The sequence below is a fragment of the Mustela lutreola genome, chromosome 8, assembly GCF_030435805.1.
Source record: "Mustela lutreola isolate mMusLut2 chromosome 8, mMusLut2.pri, whole genome shotgun sequence".
Classification (NCBI taxonomy): domain Eukaryota; kingdom Metazoa; phylum Chordata; class Mammalia; order Carnivora; family Mustelidae; genus Mustela; species Mustela lutreola.
The window spans coordinates 7652689-7666731 of record NC_081297.1 but is presented as its reverse complement, the minus strand read 5'-3'; the positions used below and the strand labels follow the sequence as shown (position 1 = coordinate 7666731).

The following is a 14043-nucleotide window of genomic DNA, read 5'->3' as shown; positions in this document are numbered from 1 at the left end:
TGATTAAGTTCTGTAAGTTCAGTCGCAAGTATCAATAATAACTCATAAGTAGTGTCAGAGGTAATGCAATGGAAAGACTCATCTAAATTTTCTTTTTCTGAGATTATGGCCTATTTTAATAGAGTTTGAGATTTATTTTCCTGTTGATTTATATCTCTTGTTTATCTAAAACTCAGAATGAACGAAAGGCTCTGGATATAAAGAATTATACTTGATATTATATTGAGGCACAGAGACAAGCCCTGCTTCTCTGTTTGAACAGAGGTTACTTGGTTTCCATTTCTGTTTTGGGGCTTCTCTTCTTTAATTGCGTTAGGACCCACTCCAGTTCCTGACAGCAGAATTCTAGGGCCGTTCTAGAAGCAAACGTTCCATTTCCAATCTGTTTCCGTTCATTTCTTGCCTTGATTTTGGCCCCATATTACCCCATCTTGGTTTTGTCAGCCTCTAATTGAACCTTTGGGGATAAAGGGATGTTATTGTTAGAGCAGCTAGTGTAAGATCAAATATAGTACACAGCTGGGGCACCTGGGTGGCTCAGTGGGTTAAAGCCTCTGACTTTGGCTCAGGTCATGATCTCAGGGTCCTGGGATCGAGCCCCACATCAGGCTCTCTGCTCAGCAGGGAGCCTGCTTCCCCTGCTCTCTCTGCCTGCCTCTCTGCCTTCTTACAATCTCTCTGTCTGTCAAATAAATAAAAATAAAATCTTTAAAATATATATATATATATAATACACAGCTGGGGCGCCTGGGTGGCTTGCTTGCTTAAGTGCCCAACTCTCGACTTCAGCTCAGGTCATGATCTCAGGGTTGTGGGATCGAGCCCGCATCTGCCTCCCGACTTGGCAGGGAGTCTGCTTGAGATTCTCTCTCTCCCTCCCCCTCTGCCTCTCCCCTCTGCCCGCTCATGCAAGGGGCGGAGGGCGCTCTCTCTCAAAAAAAATAAAATAAAATAAAAAATAAAAAATAAATTATTAGTAATAATGCACAGCTGAAAAAAAATGGACTATTTTGTTTTGTTTTTTAATGTTCATTAATGAGATTGATATTTAATTGCCTACTTTTAAAATGATTTGTACAAGTATTCTTTTTTGACTCGTGTTTTCAGGTAAGGAAGCTTGGTAAAACTTGGTAAAATATTGTGCTGATATCTTTTGCAGGCAAGGGAATTAATTAGCTTCTTCAACTTAACAACATAATCTTGATTATACAAACTTCAACAATTTATACAATTTTGGTTTTACTAGAATATCTTTTTTATCTAGGCTCTCAGATTTGCTATTTTATTACTCTTTGGAATACCGACTTTTTCTTTTCTTGCTATTGTCATTTCTTTGGTTTCCCTGTTCCTGGCTTCTGTCCTTCATAATTTGTTCTGGCAACATTTCTCGCATTCTTCCTTATTCGTTTTAGCTCTAATAGAATCTTGATGTTGCCAGCAGAAGGATCTTTCTAAATGCTTTTCTTTCACCTGTGGAATAACTTTTCATTTTTGTCTGTGCTGCTTTGTGACCATTGTGATCCAGGGGTCTCTCCTGCCCCTTGCCGTCCAGCTATGCTGAATTGCTTGCACTGTCCAAAATGAGCTGCGGTGGCTCACCCTCTCTTGCCTTCACATCTTCTGTCCTTTCTTCCCAGACTGTCCTGTGTCTGGTCTCTCACAGGAGATTGTGAGATCCTGATGGGCTGTTCTGGTCACATTTTTATCCCCATTGCTTGTCACACTGTAGACATTTAATCATGCCAAATAAATGTTCTTGACAGAAAACTTTGTTTCTATTGAGTTTATTTTTTGTGTGTGTGGTAAAATACATATAAAGTGACCATTTTCACCATTTTTAAACATACAGGGCAGGGGAGGTAAGTAGCTTCACATTGTTACGTAGTTGTCACTGGTATCCATCTCCCGGACTCTCTCATCAGCCCAAACTGGAACTCTGTCCCCATTAAACACTTAATTCCCCATTTCCAGATAGCCCCCAGCTGCCAGTAGCCTCTACTCTGCTTTCTGTCTCTATGGATTGGCCTGTTCTAGGCTTCTCACAGGAGGAGAAGCGTACTGCAAATGCCCTTTTGCCCCTGGCTTCTGTCACCACTTTAATGTCTGTAGGGTCCATCCATGTTGTGGCATGTGTTGAAATTTCCTCCTTTTCGAGGCTGAATAATATCCTTTTGTGTGTACGCACTGCATTTGCTTCATGTCTTCATCAGTCCGCAGACACTGGAGTCAGTCTGTCCTCTGGGCGATCGTGAACAGTGCCCGTTCGTGTCCCTGCTCTCCGTGCCTCCGGGGAGGGACCCAGCGCGCAAGGGCCGGGTTATATGACGGCTCTGCCTCGCTGTTGGCCCCAGCAGCTGCCCCAGTTGACTTCCCCACACCAGAGCACAGGGTCCCAGAAACAGAATCAGAACTTAGAAATCTATTCAGAGGATTGAATTATGGGACAAAAGCCAGTAAGTGAAATTGCCAACGGGTAAATGTAAAAGCTGAGAGCTCGGTGACCGGAGAACGCCTGCCGGGATGGCCGGGCGAGGCAGTCCTGACCGGGCGAGGCAGTCCTGACCGGGGCGCCCGGACGGAAGAGTCGTTAGGGGCGCCTGGGGGCTCAGTCGGTAAAGCGTCTGCCTTTGGCTCTGGCCATGATCCCAGGGTCCTGGGATGGAGTCCCACATCCAGTTCCTTGCTCAGCAGAGAGCCTGCTGCTCCCTCTGCCTGCTGCTCCCCCTGCTTCCGTGCTCTCCCTCCCTCCCCTCTTCCTCTGCCCCGCCCCATCCCCTCCACTCACACTTCCCCCTCTTTTTTTTTTTTTTTTTTTTTTTTTTTTTTTTTTTTATAAACATATATTTTTTATATACATATATTTTTATCCCCAGGTCTGTGAATCACCAGGTTTACACACTTCACAGCACTCACCAAATCACATACCCTCCCCAATGTCCATAATCCCACCCCCTTCTCCCCAACCCCCTCCCCCCGGCAACCCTCAGTTTGTTTTGTGAGATTAAGAGTCACTTATGGTTTGTCTCCCTCCCAATCCCATCTTGTTTCATTTATTCTTCTACCCACTTAAGCCTCCATGTTGCATCACCACTTCCTCATATCAGGGAGATCATATGATAGTTGTCTTTCTCTGCTTGACTTATTTCGCTAAGCATGATACGCTCTAGTTCCATCCATGTTGTTGCAAATGGCAAGATTTCATTTCTTTTGATGGCTGCATAGTATTCCATTGTGTATATATACCACATCTTCTTGATCCATTCATCTGTTGATGGACATCTAGGTTCTTTCCATAGTTTGGCTATTGTGGACATTGCTGCTATAAACATTCGGGTGCATGTGTCCCTTTGGATCACTACATTTGTATCTTTAGGGTAAATACCCAATAGTGCAATTGCTGGGTCATAGGGCAGTTCTATTTTCAACATTTTGAGGAACCTCCATGCTGTTTTCCAGAGTGGCTGCACCAGCTTGCATTCCCACCAACAGTGTAGGAGGGTTCCCCTTTCTCCGCATCCTCGCCAGCATCTGTCATTTCCTGACTTGTTGATTTTAGCCATTCTGACTGGTGTGAGGTGATATCTCATTGTGGTTTTGATTTGTATTTCCCTGATGCCAAGTGATATGGAGCACTTTTTCATGTGTCTGTTGGCCATCTGGATGTCTTCTTTGCAGAAATGTCTGTTCATGTCTTCTGCCCATTTCTTGATTGGATTATTTGTTCTTTGGGTGTTGAGTTTGCTAAGTTCTTTATAGATTCTGGACACTAGTCCTTTATCTGATATGTCGTTTGCAAATATCTTCTCCCATTCTGTCAGTTGTCTTTTGATTTTGTTAACTGTTTCCTTTGCTGTGCAAAAGCTTTTGATCTTGATGAAATCCCAGTAGTTCATTTTTTCCCTTGCTTCCCTTGCCTTTTGCGTTGTTCCTAGGAAGATGTTGCTGCGGCAGAGGTCGAAGAGGTTGCTGCCCGTGTTCTCCTCAAGGATTTTGATGGATTCCTTTCGTACATTGAGGTCCTTCATCCATTTTGAGTCTATTTTTGTGTGTGGTGTAAGGAAATGGTCCAATTTCATTTTTCTGCATGTGGCTGTCCAATTTTCCCAGCACCATTTATTGAAAAGGCTGTCTTTTTTCCATTGGACATTCTTTCCTGCTTTGTCGAAGATTAGTTGACCATAGAGTTGAGGGTCTATTTCTGGGCTCTCTATTCTGTTCCATTGATCTATGTGTCTGTTTTTGTGCCAGTACCATGCTGTCTTGATGATGACAGCTTTGTAATAGAGCTTGAAGTCCGGAATTGTGATGCCACCAACGTTGGCTTTCTTTTTCAATATCCCTTTGGCTATTCGAGGTCTTTTCTGGTTCCATATAAATTTTAGAATTATTTGTTCCATTTCTTTGAAAAAGATGGATGGTACTTTGATAGGAATTGCATTAAATGTGTAGATTGCTTTAGGTAGCATAGACATTTTCACAATATTTATTCTTCCAATCCAGGAGCATGGAACATTTTTCCATTTCTTTGTGTCTTCCTCAATTTCTTTCATGAGTACTTTATAGTTTTCTGAGTATAGATTCTGTGTCTCTTTGGTTAGGTTTATTCCTAGGTATCTTATGGTTTTGGATGCAATTGTAAATGGGATTGACTCCTTAATATCTCTTTCTTCTGTCTTGCTGTTGGTGTAGAGAAATGCAACTGATTTCTGTGCATTGATTTTATATCCTGACACTTTACTGAATTCCTGTATAAGTTCTAGCAGTTTTGGAGTGGAGTCTTTTGGGTTTTCCACATATAGTATCATATCATCTGCGAAGAGTGATAATTTGACTTCTTCTTTGCCGATTTGGATGCCTTTAATTTCCTTTTGTTGTCTGATTGCTGAGGCTAGGACCTCTAGTACGATGTTGAATAGCAGTGGTGATAATGGACATCCCTGCCGTGTTCCTGACCTTAGCGGAAAAGCTTTCAGTTTTTCTCCATTGAGAATGATATTTGCGGTGGGTTTTTCATAGATGGCTTTGATGATATTGAGGTATGTGCCCTCTATCCCTACACTTTGAAGAGTTTTGATCAGGAAGGGATGTTGTACTTTGTCAAATGCTTTTTCAGCATCTATTGAGAGTATCATATGGTTCTTGTTCTTACTTTTATTGATGTGTTGTATCACATTGACTGATTTGCGGATGTTGAACCAACCTTGCAGCCCTGGAATAAATCCCACTTGGTCGTGGTGAATAATCTTTTTAATGTACTGTTGAATCCGATTGGCTAGTATTTTGTTGAGTATTTTCGCATCTGTGTTCATCAAGGATATCGGTCTATAGCTCTCTTTTTTGGTGGGATCCTTGTCTGGTTTTGGGATCAAGGTGATGCTGGCCTCATAAAATGAGTTTGGAAGTTTTCCTTCCATTTCTATTTTTTGGAACAGTTTCAGGAGAATAGGAATTAGTTCTTCTTTAAATGTTTGGTAGAATTCCCCCGGGAAGCCGTCTGGCCCTGGGCTTTTGTTTGTTTGGAGATTTTTAATGACTGTTTCAATCTCCTTACTGGTTATGGGTCTGTTCAGGCTTTCTATTTCTTCATGGTTCAGTTGTGGTAGTTTATATGTTTCTAGGAATGCATCCATTTCTTCCAGATTGTCAAATTTATTGCCGTAGAGTTGCTCATAGTATGTTCTTATAATAGTTTGTATTTCCTTGGTGTTAGTTGTGATCTCTCCTCTTTCATTCATTATTTTATTTATTTGCGTCCTTTCTCTTTTCTTTTTGATAAGTCGGGCCAGGGGTTTATCAATTTTATTAATTCTTTCAAAGAACCAGCTCCTAGTTTCGTTGATTTGTTCTATTGTTTTTTTGGTTTCTATTTCATTGATTTCTGCTCTGATCTTTATGATTTCTCTTCTCCTGCTGGGCTTAGGGTTTCTTTCTTGTTCCTTCTCCAGCTCCTTTAGGTGTAGGGTTAGGTTGTGTACCTGAGACCTTTCTTGTTTCTTGAGAAAGGCTTGTACCGCTATATATTTTCCTCTCAGGACTGCCTTTGTTGTGTCCCACAGATTTTGAACCGTTGTATTTTCATTATCATTTGTTTCCATGATTTTTTTCAATTCTTCTTTAATTTCCCGGTTGACCCATTCATTCTTTAGAAGGATACTGTTTAGTCTCCATGTATTTGGGTTCTTTCCAAACTTCCTTTTGTGGTTGAGTTCTAGCTTTAGAGCATTGTGGTCTGAAAATATGCAGGGAATGATCCCAATCTTTTGATACCGGTTGAGTCCTGATTTAGGACCGAGGATGTGATCTATTCTGGAGAATGTACCATGTGCACTAGAGAAGAATGTGTATTCTGTTGCTTTGGGATGAAATATTCTGAATATATCTGTGATGTCCATCTGGTCCAGTGTGTCATTTAAGGCCTTTATTTCCTTGCTGATCTTTTGCTTGGATGACCTGTCCATTTCAGTGAGGGGAATATTAAAGTCCCCTACTATTATTGTATTGTTGTTTATGTGTTTCTTTGATTTTGTTATTAATTGGTTTATATAGTTGGCTGCTCCCACGTTGGGGGCATAGATATTTAAAATTGTTAAATCTTCTTGTTGGACAGACCCTTTGAGTATGATATAGTGTCCTTCCTCATCTCTTATTACAGTCTTTGGCTTAAAATCTAATTGATCTGATATAAGGATTGCCACTCCTGCTTTCTTCTGATGTCCATTAGCATGGTAAATTCTTTTCCACCCCCTCACTTTAAATCTGGAGGTGTCTTCGGGCTTAAAATGTGTTTCTTGGAGGCAACATATAGATGGGTTTTGTTTTTTTATCCATTCTGATACCCTGTGTCTTTTGACAGGGGCATTTAGCCCATTCACATTCAGGGTAACTATTGAGAGATATGAATTTAGTGCCATTGTATTGCCTGTAAGGTGACTGTTACTGTATATGGTCTCTGTTCCTTTCTGATCTACCACTTGTAGGCTCTCTCTTTGCTTAGAGGACCCCTTTCAATATTTCCTGTAGAGCTGGTTTGGTATTTGCAAATTCTTTCAGTTGTTGTTTGTCCTGGAAGCTTTTAATCTCTCCTTCTATTTTCAATGATAGCCTAGCTGGATATAGTATTCTTGGCTGCATGTTTTTCTCGTTTAGTGCTCTGAAAATATCATGCCAGCTCTTTCTGGCCTGCCAGGTCTCTGTGGATAAGTCAGCTGCCAATCTAATATTTTTACCATTGTATGTTACAGACTTCTTTTCCCGGGCTGCTTTCAGGATTTTCTCTTTGTCATTGAGACTTGTAAATTTTACTATTATGTGACGGGGTGTGGGCCTATTCTTATTTATTTTGAGGGGCATTCTCTGAACCTCCTGAATTTTGATGCTTGTTCCCTTTGCCATATTGGGGAAATTCTCCCCAATAATTCTCTCCAGTATACCTTCTGCTCCCCTCTCACTTTCTTCTTCTTCTGGAATCCCAATTATTCTAATGTTGTTTCGTCTTATGGTGTCACTTATTTCTCGAATTCTCCCCTCGTGGTCCAGTAGCTGTTTGTCCCTCTTTTGATCAGCTTCTTTATTCTCTGTCATTTGGTCTTCTATATCACTAATTCTTTCTTCTGCCTCATTTATCCTAGCAGTGAGAGCCTCCATTTTTGATTGCACCTCATTAATAGCTTTTTTGATTTCAACTTGGTTAGATTTTAGTTCTTTTATTTCTCCAGAAAGGGCTTTTATATCTCTCGAGAGGGTTTCTCTAATATCTTCCATGCCTTTTTCGAGCCCGGCTAGAACCTTGAGAATTGTCATTCTGAACTCTAGATCTGACATATTACCGATGTCTGTATTGATTAGGTCCCTAGCCTTCGGTACTGCCTCTTGTTCTTTTTTTTGTGGTGAATTTTTACGTCTTGTCATTTTGTCCAGATAAGAGTAAATGAAGGGGCAAGTAAAATACTAAAAGGGTGGCAACAACCCCAGGAAAATATGCTTTAGCCAAATTAGAAGAGATCCAAAATCGTGAGTGGGGAGAAAGGGGATAAAAAGAGGTTCAAAAAGGAAGAAAGAAAAAAGAAAAAAAAAAAAAAAGAAAAAAAAAAAAAAAAAAAAAAGAAAAGAATTTTTTTTTTTAAAAAAGAAAACACCTAAGAAAAATGTAAAAAAATATATATATATATTAGATAAACTAGTAAAAAATCGTTAAAAAAGAAAAAGGTAACAGTTAAAAAAAAAAAAAATTTTACCCGAAGGCGAGAAAAAAAAAAAAAAAAAATGAAAAAGAAAAAATTAAATTAACTGCAAGACTAAAAAAAATCACAGGAAAAAAGCCATGAGTTCCGTGCTTGGCTTTCTCCTCCTCTGGAATTCTGCTGCTCTCCTTGGTATTGAAACCGCACTCCTTGGTAGGTGAGCTTGGTCTCGGCTGGATTTCTTGTTGATCTTCTGGGGGAGGGGCCTGTTGTAGTGATTCTCAAGTGTCTTTGCCCCAGGCGGAATTACACCGCCCTTACCCGGGGCCGGGGTGAGTAATCCGCTCGGGTTTGCTTTCAGGAGCTTTTGTTCCCTGAGCGCTTTCCGTAGAGTTCCAGAGGACGGGAATACAAATGGCGGCCTCCTGGTCTCCGGCCCGGAGGAGCCGAGAGCCCAGGGCCCCACTCCTCAGTGCGCCCTCAGAGAACAGCGCCCAGTTACTCCCGTCTGCCTGACCTCCGGCCGCGCTCCGAGCTCACCGAGCCTGCGACCGGTTCAAGGTAACACGGAGCTGCGAGCTTACTGTCGGCTCTGTCTCTGTAGCCGGCTTTCCCGTTCCAATACCCGCAAGCTCTGCGACACTCAGACACCCCCGATCCTTCTGTGACCCTGCGGGACCTGAGGCCACGCTGACCCCGCGTGGGCTTCGCCCCGGTTTAGCCTCTGGAGCGATGTCCCTCAGCGGAACAGACTTTTAAAAGTCCTGATTTTGTGCGCGGTTGCTCCGCCGCTTGCCTGGAGCCGGCCCCTCCCCCCGGGGTCTATCTTCCCGTCGCTTTGGATTCACTTCTCCGCCGGTCCTACCTTTCAGAAAGTGGTTGTTTTTCTGTTTCCAGAATTGCTGTTCTTCTTCTCTTCGATCTGCCGATGGATTTTCAGGTGTTTGCAATCTTTAGATAAGCTATCTAGCTGATCTCCGGCTAGCTGAAGCAGTCTCAGCTTGCTACTTCTCCGCCATCTTGACTCCTCCCCCACACTTCCCCCTCTTAAAAAGAGTCCGAGTAAAGTTCTGTTGTTTTCCTGTTCATCACACTTTCTGTCTTGCTCTTCTGTCTCCGTGGTAGCTTCGTACATGGATTTATCCTTTGTTCGTCTTTTGCAAATAAGACAAACTAAATGGTTACACTGGTAAGAGTCATTGAAATATTGACTGAGCATGTATTTTATGTGGGTCACAAGATAACAGCTTGCTTTACAGGAAAAAAGTAAGTATATACAAATATGTACACATTATTAAATGTACATATCGTATATGCAAAGGATTATAATACAAGGTGACACAGGATACACGCTGGAAAGTGTTATGGCAGTTGAAACCCTCATGAAGAATGGATCTTAAAGTCTTGGGACAAATGGAGATAATTGGAGAGATTGTTCTAGGTATAAGAGAGGTGGTTTACAAAGGCCTAAAACATGGCATGGCTCAGTAACAAGTTATTCCGAATGGCTGGTGTATATAATAATTCAGAAATACCATTTCTTGGGCCAGTGGTGACAATTTGATACCACACTAAAAAACAGTTTACACTGTCAGTTCTAGACAGTTAGGAACCATCAGAAATTAGGTGACATGGTGAGATTGCTTTCAAAAAATCGAACTGCCCGTAATGTGCTAGACTTCATTGCCAGCCTCCTATTTGATCCTCGCAGTTGAGCTCTGAGTTGGGTCCCATGGTTATCCTCGTTCATGGATGAGGAACTGAAGCTTAGAAAAGTGAATCGCCCAAGGTCAGAAGCAGAAGTCCCCTTGGACCCTGATCTGCCTAACCCCGAAGCCGAAGCTGGCATTGTCACCACTGGTCTGTGCTGATCATGGTGGGCACTGAGGGAAGGGCGTTAAGGCAGGAAAGGTCACATGTTCTCATGCTGCTTAGGGTCCTGCAGGCCTAAAGACAGGTCCTCTCTTGTTTTGACGAATCTGTTGAAAATTAATCATGTAACAGATATCTTCTGTACTGTTCCCCTGCACATTCAAAAGCCGCCTTCTGTGCATAGGGTTTGTTAACAGGCATGGCTCTTCTTTTCACCAGTTCCTTGGGACCAAGCGCATTGAGTACCATCGGGAATGCAGCATCAGTTAAAAGGAAAGAATCTTCCCGGAGCTCAGCTCAATCAAAAGAAAAGAAAAAAAAGAAATCTGCCCTCGACGAAATCATGGAGGTATAGTTACGAGCTGCTTATCGACGACGTATTAGCCGTTAGAGGAGTGACATAATTCAAACTAAGGAAAGTTTAGTCTCACTAATTCCTGGGTTAACATAAAGTCAGAAGAGGTACTCAGACAGCATTGGGGGAAGGGAGCGTGGCCACGGTTCCATCTGAGCAGAGTTGGAATCCGTCATTACACGTTTATTTTCTTGCCTCAAGTGCTGTCTTCAGAACTCTCTGTGTGTTCATGGTCTGTGGAATTCAAGCAGAAGGGCTTGGGCAGTCACTGAAGCCCAAAACGAAAGCTCTGTTTCCCTTCCGTGGCTCTGTGAAATGGGCCTCCTCTGCGGATTCCTCCCGCCAACCCCTGCTCTCCTTCGGGCTCTGACCTCACCTGCCACCTCCTAGCCAGTGAGACGAAGCTAGGACATATTTTTAATTTGACTTAGCCTGATGGCTAAGCCTGTATGATGAATCCTTGACAACCCGTGATTTAAGATCTAGGGCCACTTTTTGGCTCTGAATCTACCTGTGCTGCTAGAGCGGTTCTAATCTTCCCGTCTCCCTTTCCACACACAGCCTTACCTTGTCAGTACGTTTATTAAGTAAGTAGGAAAGAGAAGACGGACCGGTGAATGGAAAGAAGAAATGGATAGAAGAAGCTGACTTGTTTTTTCCCGTAAAGTCATTTCCCCAACCCTCTTCTTCATTTGTGAAGGGACAGAGGCGACTCTTTGCCATTTCTGGGTGCTCTCACTACGCAGGGTGGTCTGAACGGCTGAGAGTCTAGTATAAAATGTACTGGGAGATGTGGTCACTCCATCACTGAGCAAATACTGAGTCGCTGTTATGTGCTGGGCATCGTGCGAGGTCCTGTGTCACCGTGGTAGGGAGAAAAGTACAGCGCCGCTGTGTCACAGGGCTTTCGTTCTAGTGAGAGACATTCCATGAACAAATGAGCCAGCGAGTACGAGTATGAACAAGAGAACCAGTATTACTACAAAATACTAAGTGCTACGGGGGTCTGAGGGCGGGCTCTGGGGGACAGCTTGTGGAAAGGTGCCAAGACAGGAAAGATCTTCCGGAAAGGTCCACGTGGCTGGAGCATGGTGAGTGGGGGAGCTGGCATGGCTTTCACAGTCTGAGAGGGAAGGCGGAGCAACATCTTGACGTGTCTCAGTAGGCCATGACAGGAAGTTCCTGAATGTAATTCAAAGTAAATTGGGAAGCTAGACCTCTCTGCTTTGTAAAAACCTGCTAAATTTAGAATGTTCTTTGTTTGTATTGGAAAGTTGGAGACATTAAAATGGAATTTATTATCAACCAAAAAATGGCAGCGTCTGTCGCATTGGAAGTTGGGACTTTGGGTTCACTTACTCTGTCAGGAAAGAAAAAGGCGTCACGTGGCTCCTCAGTAGCCAGACTGCGCTCTTTGTTTGGACACCCCTGTGCTTCCATCTCTCGTGGTTAGGTTTTTCCTGCCCTACATTCACAAGATTTATTACCCTTATCAAACAGAGAAGCCTCTTTTGGCCACCACCGTAGAACTAATTGTGCTGCACAAAATTTGTTTCAAGTGTTGTGTTTTTATCACATGAAAACGTTGCTTGTTTCCCAGCTTGTGGCAGGCACCAGGGGGGAAGCAGAGAGACGGGGACGTAGCGCTGGCACGTGGCCTTGCAGTCTTGATGACGTAGAGGTTGCTTGTGTTTATTTTCTTGGCCGGTTGACGTGCTTTATCATGTATTTTTGTAAATCCAAGAATGTGTGTGTGTGTGTGCGCGCGCACATGCGTAGATTTTTAAAGATTTTTGTCTTCATGTAGTCTCAACACTCATTGTGGGGCTCGAACCTGGTGGGGCTTGAACCCACAACCCCAAGAATCACACACTCTACCAAGTGAGCCAGAAAGGCACCCTCCCAATGTTTTTTTTTTTTCTTTGAATCAAAAATTGGAAGAAATGGTTATTTGTATTTGTCAGAGCTTGTAAATTACACGGATTTCCCTTGAGGTGTATGTTTTATGGTGTTTGCTACATAGAATGGTATTTGAAATAAATTGATGATTTTAAAGAGAGACTTCTGTATCTTCTGTGTTCTCCAGATCGAAGAGGAGAAGAAAAGAACTGCCCGAACAGACCACTGGCTACAGCCTGTACGTACCCAGCTTGGGCTCCTTACATCCTGAATGCTTTTAAAAGTGAATCACGTAAAGAGACTTGAATTTCTCAAATATACTTAAATCATATGGCTAGATCTGTAACTTTCCTGACTTTTCTTTTTATCTGATCTTCAGTGATCATTTGCACCCATATTGGAGAATCACTTCACATGTATAGGCTGGTAAGATTTCTTGAGTTTGCTGCCAGATTCGTTTGCGGACCTCTTGATTTTAAGCCTGGAATTATTTCCAGTTTTTGCTATAAGACATGGGTTGTGTTTTCATAAATGAGACTGAAAAGTAGAACTGTGAATGCTGCAGCATTTGTTTTCATCTTACAGCTTATTGAACTTAGAATCTCCCTCTAGATACTTTGTCGAAAAATGCTGGTTTTGATTTCACAAACTCAAGTAGAGCTTTGTATTTTCTCATATATTTCTTTGATGTGATTTTAAGATAATAATTTTGAAACATTCAAATAATTTTAAACATTATTATTTATTGATGCTCTGTTTTGAGCCTAAATGTGAAGTTTCCAGAAGACACTCAGGGTGCCTTCATTAAAGCTTCTGAAAGAAACTGGTTTGATCAACAATAGGAGGCTGAAAAGTAGTGAGAGTGTGTGTCGTTTAGATAGTTTTGATTCCAAAAGTAAGAGTAGGTCCAGAAATCCAGAGTTCTCACTCAGACCTTCGCTGTCCTGCTCCCTCTAACCAGGAAGGCAATTTCACTTCCGTGTCTTAGTTTGTGGTCTTCTACGTGGGAGGCATTTCTACCTGGTGCCCACGTGAAGGCTCAGGAAGCAAGTCAGCTAACATGAAAATATCCTCGCTGCTTTCAATAGTGAGTGAGTCCTGTATATGAATTATGTCAATGAATTCTTCTGTCAGCCCAATAAGGTAATTCCTGTTATAATTCCCATTTCAGAGGCGAGAAACCCTGAGGCATCGGCATTTGAGTACTTCCCCAAGGTCATAGAGTAAGCAATGATACAGGATCTCCCTGGCAGTCTTATTCAATAGGTTGTGCCCTCAGCTGGTCAACAGACCTGCTTCCTGAGGTGTCTCAGGCACCCTGACTCCCCATCTCTGAGGACAGGGTTAGTCAAGATCAGCAAAGCCTGGACCTGAAGGGTTTTTTTGTTGTTGTTTTCTCCATTCCAATAGCTGGCATGTGACTATGAATAGTTTGATTATTGTTTATGAAAACATAATCAAGAATTTTGCTGAAAGCAGTCATTCTTACTCAGAGAGTAATTCACAGATTTTTAGCAAAGTGTTTTTTCCAAATTACTACCACCTTCCAGTCTTCTCCAATGAAGTGTGTATTTTCACCAGCCTCCTAGGTGATTCTGATACATCCTGTTCATTGGTTTAAAGGAAAAAAGAAAAGAAACCAAAAAAGAAAGAGAGAGAGAAAGCATTCCAAGTTTTAGTCCAAGAATTTTCTTCCCATTGGTAATACTTTAAATTCAATTACATTTTCTCTTTGAT

At 42.2% G+C, this 14043-nt stretch overlaps 1 protein-coding gene across 1 annotated transcript in view; it reads left to right on the top strand.

The window, feature by feature from the left end:
- The window catches only part of KIN (Kin17 DNA and RNA binding protein), a 44562-nt gene that overhangs the window by 17668 nt on the left and 12851 nt on the right, over positions 1-14043 (top strand). The window contains exons 8-9 of the mRNA XM_059183769.1: positions 10272-10401; positions 12494-12544. Coding sequence (XP_059039752.1) covers positions 10272-10401; positions 12494-12544 — 181 coding nt within the window. The remainder of the gene's footprint in view (positions 1-10271; positions 10402-12493; positions 12545-14043) is intronic.